At 46.8% G+C, this 15,773-nt stretch overlaps 1 protein-coding gene and 1 long non-coding RNA gene across 2 annotated transcripts; one reads left to right on the forward strand and one right to left on the reverse strand.

Annotated features, from left to right (window-relative positions):
- Positions 1-1,286: 1,286 nt before the first annotated feature.
- Positions 1,287-1,892, forward strand: LOC139831879 (uncharacterized). The gene is made up of 2 exons (XR_011746192.1): positions 1,287-1,517; positions 1,609-1,892. It is a non-coding gene; the product is annotated as an uncharacterized lncRNA (long non-coding RNA).
- A 345-nt stretch (positions 1,893-2,237) lies between these two features.
- LOC127309756 (ethylene-responsive transcription factor 14-like) lies at positions 2,238-2,851 on the reverse strand. The gene has a single exon (XM_051340489.1). The coding sequence runs from the start codon at positions 2,739-2,741 to the stop codon at positions 2,373-2,375; it is 369 nt and encodes a 122-aa protein (XP_051196449.1). The 5' UTR covers positions 2,742-2,851; the 3' UTR covers positions 2,238-2,372.
- Between the last annotated feature and the right edge of the window lie 12,922 nt (positions 2,852-15,773).

A 15,773-nucleotide genomic window follows, 5' to 3' on the forward strand; every position in this document is an offset into this window, starting at 1 on the left:
TCCCCCCCGTCCTTGGGATCTTACTGTCGAGGAAAATGCGGCCGCTGTTGCGAAACACAACTATGATCATTTCCATAAGCCAAAACCTCCGGCGCCGAGCCATACACGAGAGAAGCAAATAGAATATGCTACTAGTTTTCGAACACACCATCGCAGTATGAGTTACACGAGAAGAAGGATGACTATACACGCACTCTTGCGAAGGTAATTGACCAAAAGAAGGATGAAAAGGCTAAGGAGAAGGACATTGCTGGCACGAGCAAATCATCGGCTAGAAGTGCGAGATGAGAAAAGGTCAAGTTCAACAAGTGCACCCCTCAAGGCCAAGCAAACGACAAAAGGCAAAAAGAGAAAGGAAGTTCCCCTCCTCGGTGCTCAGCCCAAACAATCGATCCCACCACTCAAAGTGTTTAATGTTCCCAAGGTATACCAGGAACATGGTGGTTTCGATATGGAAGAAGCTGCTAGCCTAGCGGCTGCCTGTAAAGTTTCCGTGGAGGAATTGCTACTTGCAGCAGATGCTGCACTACCCACTGCTGATATAGCTCCTAAATTTGTCTACGGGGCCGACTTGGTCAGCAGAGAGCAGCTGCATAAACTACCAACACATATGCGGAATTTGCATCAGTGGTACCTTGATGCATGCAAGGAGAAAAAAATGTACATCGTGGCGAGTATACCATGGGAATATTACTACCGAAAGGAGGAGATCCATATTGAGATGAATGAACTATGGCAGTTAATCAATCTAGAAGCCCTCCACAAATCTCTCATGAGTTGCTATTGCTTGTAAGTTGTTAACTACATATAAGTTCATTTTCATTCAGTTCATGTTCGTTTTCATTGCATATATATACTCATTATATCTTATGGGTTCTCTTTTGCAGATCAAGATCGTTGAGTGCAAAAGTAATAATATTATCAATGTTGGGTTTGTTGACCCAGATAAAATACATGTTGAAACGGTGAAGCATAAACGCGAAGAAACGGGGGGAAACCTACTAAGGTTTTTGGGGCAGCAATATTTCTGTGATTCAATATTGTTTCCTTACAACTACGAGTGAGAGTCTTAATGATCTTTTATATATGCACATTCAATTTTTCTTACTCGATGTTAAGTGTAATTCCTGACGTATATGCATAACATGTGCAGCTTCCACTTTATTCTACTAGACATTAAACCTGATAAGGGAATAGTTGAAGTAAAAGACCCACGAGTAGAGGCACAGACGGGTTCCGGGACTTGCGAAGTTGCTCCAAGTGTAATTTCCTTCATCGCCGCGCTTTATCTTTCGTGAGATATCAATTAATTATCCACTCATTCAATCATTCTTTTGCATGGCAGGGCTTGGCAAGCTTTGAAGAATGTTCATAAGGAGATTACCTTTGCAAAGAAGCTAACATTTAATCCTGTACCGTGCCCCCAGCAGCCACAAGGGACGAATCTATGTGGATACTACGTTTGCGAGTCCATTCGCATGTTAACCACTGAGAAGCAGAACAGAAATAAATTCGACGTAAGCAATAACATTCACAACTTTATTTATTATCATCAATATTTCGTTATCAAGACTGATATAGTCATACTCATCTCATTTTCGTATATAGGTCGACTTCATGCGGGACAGACTCCAACCAAAGGAACACGCACTAGGAATCGCGGAGGAACTGGCGGGACTTTTGGTTAGAGAAGTAATAAACAACAAAGGCTTGTTTAGTCCAGATAGTTGTTCTACCTCCAAATAGACGGTCGTTAGTACCGTTTGTCGATCGTGAGCTCCATGTATATATGTAGGGAACCTACGAATATGTGTAAGGGGAATCGACTTCTGCTTCCAATCTTTGTTTGATCGATCTATATATATATAATGAATGAATGTGTACAACTTCTAGTAGCGTACAAATATATGCAACTTTTATTTTCGGACGAAAAAAATGAAATAACAGGCGGTCGGTGGCGGGGGAGGGTCTTTGCACCCTCAAACCCTAAAGCGAAGCGTTGTGCGCGCGCCACGTGAAGGGCCTTTTTGTCGCGGGTGGTAATACCGCCCGCGACAAAAGGGCCTGTGCCCTGCGCGCCCCGCGGCTGCCACGTGGTGGACCTTATGTCGCGGGTCGTAAGTGACCCGGGATAAAAGGCCACCCTTTTATCGCGCCTTGCTTGTCGCGGCTGGCCGCCCGCGACAAAAGGCCCTAACCACCCGGATCAAAAGGCCTGTTTTCCACTAGTGCACGCACGATCTAGCTAGCTTGAAGGATCGGCATGCATGGCAGCTCTCGTACACACACCAATATACGTACCTAGTAATGGATCGGATCATCGGAATGCATATACGCTGCATTCGCACGCATGCACGCATGCATCGATCTGTCTAGTTATTCCTGCTGGATCTGTCGTGGTCGTTGAGCATCTCCTGCAGCACGTCATCGTCCAGGTACTCGAACTCGATCACCTGCCGTTGCTGGCTCTGCCTCGTCGCCGTCGAGGACGAAGCACCGCCGCCGCGCCGGGCCTCGGCCTCGTAGACGTGCGCCTGGTCGGGGAAATTGAGGACGGCGTTCCTGCCGCGCATGGAGTAGGCGGAGCGGTCGTACGCGGCGGCGGCCTCCTCGGCGGTGTCGAAGGTGCCGAGCCACACGCGGACGCCGTGGCGGCTCGAGTCGCGGATCTCCGCCGCGAACTTGCCCCAGGTGCGGCGGCGCACGCCGCGGTACTTGGTCTGCTCGCCGCCGCCGTCCATGATCGCTGAGCTAGCTAAGAACTTAATGAAGTGCCCCAAGCTAGAATTGCAGTGTGATCAAGTGATGTTGTCGAACCGAACCCTAGCTAAGCTACCTAAGCAGATGATGGAGTTGGATGGAAGGTGTGAGGGAGATTAGATGGCGGGCAGGAGGGTTTAAAAAGGGTGTGAAAGGGATATGTCGTGTTTGGGTGTGGGCCCGGCACGTGCGGAATCTAAGCATTCGGCCAACCGAATCCATCATCAATTCTCAAGGAAGCGTAAAGGCTTACGTCCGTTTTAGCTGCCTACCTAAGCTCAGGTGTATGTGTGCATGCATACATGCTTACGTGCATACAATACGAAAAATATTTCTATTTTGTTTAGATGTGTTATATAGGGAGTATTTGGCATGAAGCTAACACAATATACATATTATATACTCCCTTGGTTTAAAAAGAAGTTACTCAATATTTTCTAGATACTAAATGTGTCTAGATACATATGTACCTAAAGAGAAATTAGATCATTTATTTCTAGATGGAGGTTGTACATGGTCTTAAAATAGCAAACACAACACTGTCTAATTTATACACAATTTAACGGCCACACCCTTGGTGCTACAAGGTGGTATAGTGGCACATAATTAAGGTGAAGCGTGGAAGAAACAGTCTCTTATGATATACTTATATGGTCCGTTAACACAATCCAACATAAGAATATTAGATAGATATTTGCATTGTCGACAAATCAGATAGGGCCTTCAGAGCCGACTCGAGTGGCTATGAAGGCCTACTCCACCACAAAAAGTGTCGCCAACCACCTCAAACTCCTTCGCCGCCGCTAAGCACCTTGTTTTCACACAACACACACCTGAAACATGATGCATAAAGCCTCCCGCTTACATCCATGCCTTCCATTGGCCTGGCTACAGTGGGTTGACGATCTCCGTCTCCACCTCCTCTCCCGAATCATGTCCATTGTTCTTATCCACCACCGCTCCACAAGGTCTGCTCGCGCCAACATCGGCAAGCTTCTGTCACCCATATGCGTTGTGAGATTGATGGCCATGTTGCTGGTGGGCAACATTGGTGCGGCGACAAGGTGGGCATCATCGGTGAAAGCTGATTCTTCATCTGGTTGGTAAACAACGGTTTCGACCCCCCGCCCCCTCAATCATACACCTCTTTTCGGCACACGCGTGGAACTACGAGTCGGGATCCTCAGACAACCTCCTCTCTAATGTCGCTGCCAGGTCGGTGACCAGGTGCCCTCTTATGTTGGCGCATGACTCTTCCCTACTCTTGGGGCAAGGGGTGACCTTAACTTTCTTGAAAGGGCCGTGATGGAATCCATGCTCTTGTTGTCCATGTAGGGCTTCGTGCAAGTTTGGCTTCAATCGAGGGAGATGGCCGCTTGTTTTCTGTTTAGCTTTGTGTTCCTGGTGTGGTGTTGGTAGATCGGACCATTTAATGGCGCAAGGTGCTTTTCTCACCTCGCAATATGATTCAGGTTGTCCCCATAGCAGAGCTTGTGGTCAAGGTTTAGTGGAATCTCGGCCTTGTAGTGCCCTTTAATGATATTAGTATAAATTCATCGTGTTGAGGCTATGGATTTGCAAGTGAGCTTTTGTTTCTGCAATGTCTTCTCGCTGCTCATTCTCGGCGGAGTGAAGCCCTTCGGTAGTTCTGAGGGCACATCTCCCCCTCATTGCGAGCTACTGAATGAGTGATAAGCAAAAGCGTGAAATGGTGGTACAATTTGCAAGGAACGATACAGTCATGCAAAAGATGGACCTAGAGACAACGACTTGCAAGTATCGATTTGATGAAACTTTTGGCTTGTGTTCATGTTTATTTTGGCGTTTTTGTTTATTGAAACACCTACTCCGTATGTGCATAGCTCGATGAACCGATCGTACGTATACAAGACACGTGTGGTTACATATACATAACGTAGCTGCGCAAAAAATCAAACGCGGTAACGAAGGCAGGTACGTACGTAGACACTGAGGTGAGACGTGGCGCTTGGCCAGGGGTGACACGTCTCCATCAGTCCATCGACGTGTAGGTAGTACGTTTGCGCTGACCATATGCACAAGGTTTGACGACCGTGAAGCGTGAAGGTGTACTAGTCTGGAGCTAGCGACGACCTTGTCAACTCCAACCTCCGAATCATACATCATGGATGATACATACAATGCATCGTGCGGCTTTCCAACCGTCACTTTATCATTTTTTTTGCTGGCCCCGCGCGCAAGCAACTTTTTACTAATCGCAGCTCTATATTAATTGTGCTTTAAATTCATTTTAATTAGAGGAACAGAATCTGGTCTACTCAGTTAGGGCATCTCCAACGGGGTGATCCATCCCGCGCCCGCGCGTCCGGATGGGACAAGCCGGACAAAGATGCGGCCCAACGCGGGGACGCACCGCAAAAGCGGATGGCCGCGGCGTCCGGAACGACGCAAACCCGGCCCAAATCTGGGCCGGGTTTGCGTGGCTGCGGATGGCACGCGGCGTCCTCGCGTGTCCGCCTGGTCCGCGTGGCTGGCCCACATGTCGGTGCCCTAGTCCTATTAAATGTGGACTGGGGAGGGGGACTGTCCCTATCCACCAGTCCCCACTATCCACTCCGGCCGCACGCGCGAGCTCGAAGCTTCCGTGCCGCCATGGCCCCGAAGCGTGAGTTCGCGCCGTCCGCCAACGACCACGAGGCCGGCAGCAGCCAGCCGATCGCGCCGCCGGCGTTCGCAATGGGGCCGCCGGCGACGCCCGACGCGACCGGATTACGTCACCGTAGCGGTGGCGCGGATGTTACGGGACGCCGGCGTCCCAATGCCGTGGGAGGACCTGCACCTCCCCCACGGCGGGCACCCGAGCCCGGATCGGGTTCCGGTGCCGCCCATCCCGGCGTCCGGCCGCGCCGCGTTGCGGAGATCCGGAGGCGCCGCGCGCAGCTGCCGGCGGACCTCCGGGAGGACCCCGCGTTCGGCGACGCAAGTCCCAACCGGGACTTGTGGTCCGAGGTGGAGCACGATGCCCGTCGGCGCACGTGCTTCACGTCGGCGACGGCGCGGCCTCGGGCGCGGCCGCGCACACACACAAGGCGGGCAGGCCGCCGCCCGGCGGCGGCCCGTACATCGGCGAGCTGCCCCGGCAGCAGCCCCCTGCCGCATGCCCGGCGGCATGAGGACGAAGACGACCCGGAGCTGCAGGCGGCGCTCGCGGCGTCCCGCGAGCAGTGCGACCTCGACGAGCTGGCCAAATGGCCGCACCTCGCCGAGACGCTGCACGTCTCCACCCTGGCGGAGAAGGCAAGGAAGGCCCAGGAGAACGCCCAGCGGAGGCGTGGGCCTTCCTTGAGATGGCGCGCCGGGGAGGACACGCGCACGGCGGCGCTCCGTGAGGAGGAGGAGCGCCGTGCCGCGCTCTGGCGGAGGAGGAGCGCCGGCCGCGCTCCGGGCGGAGGAGGAGCGCGCTGGGCGCAAGGAGTCCGCGCGGAGGGCACGACTGCGCAGGCCGGCGAGCCCGCCGAACCCGTACTCCGCCTGGAAAAGGGCGCAGTGGTCGCCCTGGCCGGAGTCCCGGCCGCCCTCCGGCGTTTCTAGTCGGAACAGCGCTTCGCCGCCGGGGGGGCGTCGTCGTCATCGACGCCGACGACGACGAGTACTACTGGGGATAGTACTGCCGGCGGCCACCGCGTGCTCGCAAACCCTGGCTAGGGTTTGCTTTTTTTTTTAGTTTAAAGCCCATATAGGGCTTTCTTTGTGTAAAATTTGCCCAAAATAGGGCTAAGTTTAATGACCAACTAGTTTAAATTTATGTTTTGTTGTTTTCCTTTTTTATTTTTATTTTTGTTTTATTTTATTACATATGCGCTGCGTCCGCGCGTTGGGCGCAGCGCGCGACCCAAACGGACACACGGATGTGGGCCGCTGTCCGCGTGTCCGCTCGGCCATCCAACCGGCCCAAAATGGACGGCCCAGCGCGTCCGTTTGGGTCGCGTGGTTGGAGATGCCCTTATGCATGAGTGGACGATACTTGATTAATAATACAGTGATAATCTAGTACCAAAATGCCGGATTATCCCTGAACCGACCATTGTGTCGTCTCCGCCGCAGATTCGCCAAATTAATTCCCACTTTCTCTACATGTGTTGGCCTTTTTCCCTGCTTTATTTCATTTGGGTAGAGGATGCCTGTTGAAAGTCAACAACTCTGGAGACGACCATATTTCCCGGCAGTCCTTCAGCAAGGTTCATCACTCACTGGGTGCGCCCGTGCGTTCCTGTACAACGCATCAGGAACACATATTACCTACCGATTTAATTCCGCCGGCATGCACCTTCATTTCTCGACAAGTCTCCTTGACTAACATACGACGACCCAAACGAAACGCGCGCCCGGTTCATTTCACCTTGCTTTAGCTTAGTTGACATTAATTCCTGAGCAAACGCGCGTGCAAATGTTCTCATCTGGTTGTATCGCAGGACTTCAGAAACGTATGAACATAATCCCTCCTTCACAAATGTATCCACGATATCATTTTATGGATAGATGTAGTATATGTCTTTTTACAGTCTTATCAAGATATGTGAATCTCCCGCGGTGTTGGGACACATGATTTAGGCAGTATATGTCTTTTTACAGTCTTATCAAGTTAAATTAAGTGACATGCCTAGTATGTTAGGATACAAATGATGTTTGAACTCATTGATACCTACGGCTTGTTTGGAGATTGCATCGATTTTGGAGCTCCATGGAACAGATCGACCATTGGGGTATGGCCCGTCCAAAATGAGTTGCGGGCCATGTTCTTCATTTTGTTTGGCCGTCTGTGAAAGCTTTTTCAGGTCCTAGGGAGATATCAGCTCCCGTTGTTCGTTGCATGGGTTGCAGTCCATGGAGCAACCAAAAAGCAGCGGCCTGTTGGTTGGTTTTCACAACCTAATGCAATATGGCAACCTCTTCTAAAAAATGGTGAGATTACCATGCAGCATGATCACAACAACATGTCATATGAAAAACATTGAACTACTAAGCATACCAGAACGCTGATCATCGGTACCAAACCTAGCAGACTACTTAACTTAGGACAATACCATCTTAGAAACAAAAGTTCAGACAGAACCTATTGGCGATCACTATCCCCTCCTCTCTCTCTCTCTCTCTCTCCCTCCCTCTCTCTCTCTCTCTCCCTCCCTCCCTCTCTCTCTCTCTCTCTCTCTCTCTCTCTCTCTCTCTCTCTCTCTCTCTCTCTCTCTCTCTCTCTCTCTCTCTCTCCCTCCCTCCCTCCCTCCCTCCCTCCCTCCCTCCCTCCCTCCCTCCCTCCCTCCCTCCCTCCCTCCCTCCCTCCCTCCCTCCCTCCCTCCCTCCCTCCCTCCCTCCCTCTCTCTCTCTCTCGCTCTCTCTCTCTCTCTCTGTCTCTCTCTCTCTCTCTCTCTCTCTCTTCCACGATCCTCATGGTTTCATCTCCATGGTTTGGGCTCATTTGGTCATCATATTATACCATGAGTAGTTGAATATGACCACTCAAAAGATGACCAAAGCAATCTTCTCGAAGGTGATGAAGTAGCCAACCCTCAGATCGTGAGCAATGGCAAAGCCTGCCCACCTCTCATCAGGGACAGCTTTGCCATCCATCATCTTGGTCTTCACGTCCCAATTTTAGTTCTTGAGTGTGATTGTCGAATTGATCTTCCCAAAGTATGGAAGGAAGGCCTTAGGGACTGAACACATGCCCAAAGCTGGTTGGAAGATCACATTGATGAAGTGGTCTGGACCGGTCTCCTCATTGAAGTGGCCAACATTGGCTGACCTTCCTCTATTCCTTTTACTCACCCCCCCCCCCCACCACCACCCGCCTCAACAACCTTCGCAAAAGCGCCGGTGGCCATAGCATACAGAAAAACAAGGGCCTCGAGACACATATTGCACATATGTTGGTAGAGCTGAGGCCACCGTAACAAGAAGGAATGCAACAACAATGTGTACTTGCAAAGCTTCTGGTGTAATGACACTAGCTCTATAATTATGAAGTGTCATAGTTAAATCATTTCCTAAAGAAGCACACCCAATGCAAAAAAAATATAATTTTTATCATACCAAGAAAATAGCACAATCAAGAGGGCTTGTATAATACAAAATGGTGCCTAATATAAATTAGCACCCACAAGGCAAAGATACTCTACACAAACCAAGTCCAATGCACAAGCAATGTTCTTGCACATAGGCCAAGGTCTATAGATATCCCATTGCCTTATATTGTGGATCATTGTAATAATCGACACAAGTCACAATAGAGAGCCTCATATTTAAATAGCACACAACAAGCTAAGAGATGATCTTGCAAGACCAATGAGCATGCATTACGAATTTGTATTTGCAAGGCACTAAGTATCGCAATATCATCCTTAGATCACATTGTGCTACTGAATTCAATCATTGGCCATTACAAGAAAATAGAAACAAATTTAACATATATATCTAGGGTCTCATACTTACAGTGGGCACATAAATATCAACGTTAGGGCTAGCGAACCAAGTAGAATGTACAACTTTTTTGTATGTACGATGCACAAGGTTCGACAGCACCATCATTTGATCACATTTTCAAATATCACTCATCAGCCAAAATGAGTAACCTAGATGACTAGCAATGTGGGAATAATAGTAAGATACGTCGCATGATTGATAGTCCACCACTTAGCAAGTACACTGCACTACCACTTTGGTAGTACACGACACATAGTAATTTAATGGGGATTATCCTAGTGTTCTTACATAGTGGCAACATGTAATCAGCTATAAACGAAAACATTAAGAACAAACAATTTTAATCACATAGTAATCTCTCTCTCTCTCTCTCTCTCTCTCTCTCTCTCTCTCTCTCTCTCTCTCTCTTCCACGATCCTCATGGTTTCATCTCCATGGTTTGGGCTCATTTGGTCATCATATTATACCATGAGTAGTTGAATATGACCACTCAAAAGATGACCAAAGCAATCTTCTCGAAGGTGATGAAGTAGCCAACCCTCAGATCGTGAGCAATGGCAAAGCCTGCCCACCTCTCATCAGGGACAGCTTTGCCATCCATCATCTTGGTCTTCACGTCCCAATTTTAGTTCTTGAGTGTGATTGTCGAATTGATCTTCCCAAAGTATGGAAGGAAGGCCTTAGGGACTGAACACATGCCCAAAGCTGGTTGGAAGATCACATTGATGAAGTGGTCTGGACCGGTCTCCTCATTGAAGTGGCCAACATTGGCTGACCTTCCTCTATTCCTTTTACTCACCCCCCCCCCCCCCACCACCACCCTCATCAAGAACCTTCGCAAAAGCGCCGGTGACCATAGACTACATAAAAACAAGAGCCTCAGACACATATTGCACATATGTTGGTAGAGCTGAGGCCACCAGAACAAGAAGGAATGCAACAACAATGTGTACTTGCAAAGCTTCTGGTGTAATGACACTAGCTCTATAATTATGAAGTGTCATAGTTAAATCATTTCCTAAAGAAGCACACCCAATGCAAAAAAAATATAATTTTTATCATACCAAGAAAATAGCACAATCAAGAGGGCTTGTATAATACAAAATGGTGCCTAATATAAATTAGCACCCACAAGGCAAAGATACTCTACACAAACCAAGTCCAATGCACAAGCAATGTTCTTGCACATAGGCCAAGGTCTATAGATATCCCATTGCCTTATATTGTGGATCATTGTAATAATCGACACAAGTCACAATAGAGAGCCTCATATTTAAATAGCACACAACAAGCTAAGAGATGATCTTGCAAGACCAATGAGCATGCATTACGAATTTGTATTTGCAAGGCACTAAGTATCGCAATATCATCCTTAGATCACATTGTGCTACTGAATTCAATCATTGGCCATTACAAGAAAATAGAAACAAATTTAACATATATATCTAGGGTCTCATACTTACAGTGGGCACATAAATATCAACGTTAGGGCTAGCGAACCAAGTAGAATGTACAACTTTTTTGTATGTACGATGCACAAGGTTCGACAGCACCATCATTTGATCACATTTTCAAATATCACTCATCAGCCAAAATGAGTAACCTAGATGACTAGCAATGTGGGAATAATAGTAAGATACGTCGCATGATTGATAGTCCACCACTTAGCAAGTACACTGCACTACCACTTTGGTAGTACACGACACATAGTAATTTAATGGGGATTATCCTAGTGTTCTTACATAGTGGCAACATGTAATCAGCTATAAACGAAAACATTAAGAACAAACAATTTTTCCCTCTTAATAACAAAGCACACATGAGTCACTGACATAATCCGATGTTTAGAAAGTACACAACACTACCATTGTGGTCATACACAACATTTCATAAATGCCAATTATCGAAGTGGTACTTACAAAGTGCAATCTTCTAATCATCAGCAAAACAATGAGCACAACAAGCATAGTACTTATTCTAGATCATCAAATGCCCATCGAAAAATGGTTACAAAAACCCTGCTTCTATTAACCGCAAACCTTAAATCCAGTTCATCAAACTTGTGCAAACGATTTGCAATCAACCTGCCGTGCATGCGAGCCACAGCTAGTAAACCAACTACCGCACCATCGATTCCCAAAAAGCATTGCCGCAATGTCTAAAATCTCGACAACATGTTAGTAATATACAAATTGAACCCTAACTAAGCGGTTACTCTAACAAATCTACAATACATGTCATCGAAATCAGTAACACTACACATGTACGTTTTAGATCCACGATAATAAGATATCAAAGAACATAGGGCTAGGACTTAGCACCATTCAAAACGGTCGGTCGAGGTGAAGCTGCAGGTCTACAAATCCCTCGCTCGGAGTCCAGTCATGGTTGAGGTTGCCTTGCGCACAAGGTCCTGTCCCGCTCTTCCTCTTTGAGGGAAAGCATCGGATGTGTCGGCGACAGTGCAACCGCCGACTAAATGTAGTAGCAAGGGAGGTGAGAATGAGAGGAGGGAGAGTGTGAAGTGAGCGGATTTATGTCGTGTGTTCCCTAAGACTAAGGGGTGCGGTGCCGCCTTCTAGTTCTCCAGCTCCATGCTTGCACGCATTGCACTCTAACCAGCCTAGCTCCACAAAATCTATCAATCGATCGGGCTCAGGCCCGGAAGTTCTTTAAAACCCGAGATGGCCCCAATGTGCAGGGAGCCTAGGTAACCAAATGGCTTGTTTTTGGATCCCCAAGGCCTGGCTAGAGGACATGCAGGCTACCAAATACGCCTCTAGTATGTAATATGACTCATGAATATATTCAATGAGAATTTGTTAATGACAATCATATAATCCAGATGTGCTTTAATTTAAAAATCCATGTGACTAAAATCCTTCAAAGAGTTCTCAGATATCCTACAATCTAAGATTTCCATTAGAATGAAGTCTACGTGCCTCGTCAATAGCTGACATAGCCAATCTTTCTCAACAAATTTTGATTCCATGTTGTGATTGCTTGTATTACGGGATTTTAAAAACATATGAGCATATAAAACATATGATTAGCATATGTTGACCTCTCCGAATGTTAGAACACATGATATCGACAATATATATATTATGGTATTCTAAAGTTGATTAAATAATGTTTGAGATGGTTGAGGTACCTATGTAATCCAATAGAGCTAGGAGGTTCCCGCGTTGCTATCATGAGGCAAACTCAGGTGGAGAGTCAGATCCTAGCCGCTGACATCCCTCCTCCTTACCCCTCGCCTTCGCCAGAGGATTTCGTCACACCGGCTTGCTGCGGTTCTTCGCTCAGGACGGTCAAGGACTCCTCCCCACTCCTAGTACTCAACGTCGAGCTCCTTCACGCCTCCAGATCTGGTGCTGGCTGATCTTGCATGCCCATCTCCGCCTTTTCCTGCGCCACTGGTTGGGGCTGACCTACGCAGGCGGGCTCTGGGAGGTGCGGCGGTCGGGTGCTAGGGTATCTTCTGGAGGTTGTTGGGCAACTCTTCTAATCATTTGTGTGTGTATTTTCTCAGTGGCTGTCGGTGGAACTCCCTTTTCTCCCCTCTCGCCTCGCCTTGAGAGGGAGCTGAAGGTGCGGTACCTTATCTGACAAGGTGCTTAGATCTGGTGCTTCCGAGGGGATCGTGGATGGTGGGGTGAGCTTGGTGGAGGGCCTAGGTTTGCACCACATTTGTTGTATGTTCCCCTCTAGCCAGATTGAACGACTATTGGGGCACTCTGTCTCGATCCCACTTTCGCGGAGGACGGTCTGTTGTCATCGCAATGTGGGGGCACTTGTGGCGGGATTGGGTTGACTTCCTCTTTAGGTGTTAGAAAGCTGGGACGTTGGTGAGTTGGATTGTGTGTTTGCAAAAGCACCACAAGGCTTCGACCATTGTTGGTGCGACGAAGACGTCCATGGATGCCTTTCACCTCCTTCGGGGCATGTCCATGATGCTCATATTGGTTACTAATTGCCTTCTCCTAGGCACTTCTCGTGCCCTTATGACTTGTGTGATCTTCGATTTCCTCCTTGAACTCCCTGTTCAGCAATACCTTGGTCACAACTTCTTCTAAATGGTGTGCTTTGTGGCTTGCATGACCACTCATAAGCCTACGGGGTACTCGGAGTTGCCACCATGCCACGACAGGTTGCCAATTTTTTCACCAACGGATTAAGAACTTTGTTGCTAGGGTAAATACATAGGAGTTTATTTGTGTGGGTCTCTAATGCATGTAAAATGCATACATGAACTTTTTTCCTTTTATCGTATTAAATTCTCATGTATTTGTAACATATATGATGTTAATATCATGTTTTACATTGATTATGGGGATTTACCAATGATCCCCTTTATTCGGTTTAGAACTCTGCAGAATTGCAAACCTTGTTTTGCGTATTTTTCACTTTTAGAGACTGATGCATGTAAAATGCATACATGAACTTTGTCCTTTATCATATTGAATGACCACATATTTACAACATATATGATGATAATACCATGTTTTACATTGATTTATGGGGATTTACCAATGATCCCCTTTATTTGGTTTATAACATGCAGGAAAACCTTGTTCCGCGTATTTTTCACTTTCAGATACCGATACGGAGTCAAGTTAACATGGAATTTTTGGAGCCTTAATTTTTCATCGGGAGGAAAAACATGGCCCCTGTAAGCTCACCTAGAGAGGCATGAGGGCCAAAAGAGACCAGGTGGCACGGCCTAGAAGTCTGGCTGCGCCACCCAACCTCTTTCAGCCGTCGATCGCCCGTTTGCCCTGATTCTTTCGTGAACCGACGTATTTTGACCTAAAACCGACTATATATATGACCCCGAAGTGTTTTTGAGAGGAGAGCGTCGCAGAAAGACAGAAACACCAAAATAGAGGTTGCTGCAGAAAAGATTGAAGGGGGAAAGTCCGCCGGGATCACCACCTTCTCCAACATCTTAATCATCATCACCATGACCAAGAGGGAGTAGTTCACCTCTGGACTACGGGTTTGTGGCAGTAGCTTGATCTATTTATCTCATGTTATTCATAGTTCTTAGTGACATATGATCTGCCTATCATGATTATAGTCATATTTGTAATACATATGTGGTGGATCATTATTTTATGATATTGTTTTATGAGATCTGATCTTATTGTTTGGTGAGATGTATTGATAGATGCATATTATGTCCCCCGTTCTTAAGTTTATGTTCTGATCCAACATCTATGCAAGAGCGTGTGTGGAGTGATGTGTGTGTTAGATGGAGTAGCATGGTTTTAGCGATTGGATAGTGACAATATGTTCATGATCTATTATGGCTTTGCCTTCTTTTGCTACCTCACTAGGGATAAAGTGAATGCATGTGCTATGTTCATCATGTGACAGAAATGATGATCTTGTTTGTTCAAGGTAGCATATTTGATATTCAAACTTCATATAAAAGTACTTACTGCTATGCTCTGTTAATTCTTAATACAAGATTGGTGAAGTTTATTTCTTGTGGAGTATAAGAGAGATGTGTTGCATCATCTCTATGTTAGGGCGTGATGCCCATATTAATTCTGATCTTACATATAATATTATCTGCACCTTCATATCTTATTGATGAATTATTTTTTGTCCACCACAACTTTAAGAGAGAATAGTAAAGTGAACCCATGAACCCCAGTCCACTTTTCGTCATAAGAACCACCTTTATATTGGTTTTACACTGTTTTCTATTTGTTGCACTATTTAATCAAAATACAAAAATATTTATTTTTCTTATTTGCATCGAAAACATAAAAACAATCAACCTCTTTACAGTTTTTACTTAGTTATTTTATCTAGTTGAGTTTATACTTGTTTTATTGCTACTTGTGTTATTTACTTACGTGAAACATTGTGCTTGACAACCACACGGTGGAGTTAGGGACACAAGGCGTTTACTTTACTTGCAAGATTGCTTGAACAAGAGAGAAGAGTACACTCTTGCATCCAGTTCCTTGAGAGTTCGATATGAACCCTCGAGTCACCCTTCTGGGAAAGATACTCTCTTGATACAACACTCTGCAATTGCAGCCCCAACGTATCAAGATCTTTTTGGCGTTTCTAGTAGCCATAATTAGGACCTATACGGAGTCAAATTGACCTGGAATGTTTAGAGCATCACTTTTTCATCGGGAGAAGCACCCTAGAGCTTTGGAGGAGGCCTGGATGGGCCTACATGTTTGGGCGCGTCACCCGAGGTCTTTCGACCGTCGATCGTCCAATTGACCTGATTGTTTCACCCACCGACGTATTTTGATCTAAAAATCACTATATATATGGATCCGAAGAGTTCTCGGGGGGAGAGGGCCGCTGAAGATAGAAACATGAAAATGGAGGCCCGCAACAGAGAAGATTAGAGGGAGAAACTCCGCCAGGATCACCGCTGGAAGGATCTCCACTTTCTCCAACATCTTCATCATCATCACCATGATCAAGAGAGAGAAGTCCACCTCTGGACTATGGGTTTGTGGCAGTATCTTGATCTATTTCTTTCATGTTTTCATAGTTCTTTGTGCCATATGAGCTGCCCC

Source organism: Lolium perenne, chromosome 6 (assembly GCF_019359855.2).
Source record: "Lolium perenne isolate Kyuss_39 chromosome 6, Kyuss_2.0, whole genome shotgun sequence".
NCBI classification, from domain to species: Eukaryota; Viridiplantae; Streptophyta; class Magnoliopsida; order Poales; family Poaceae; genus Lolium; species Lolium perenne.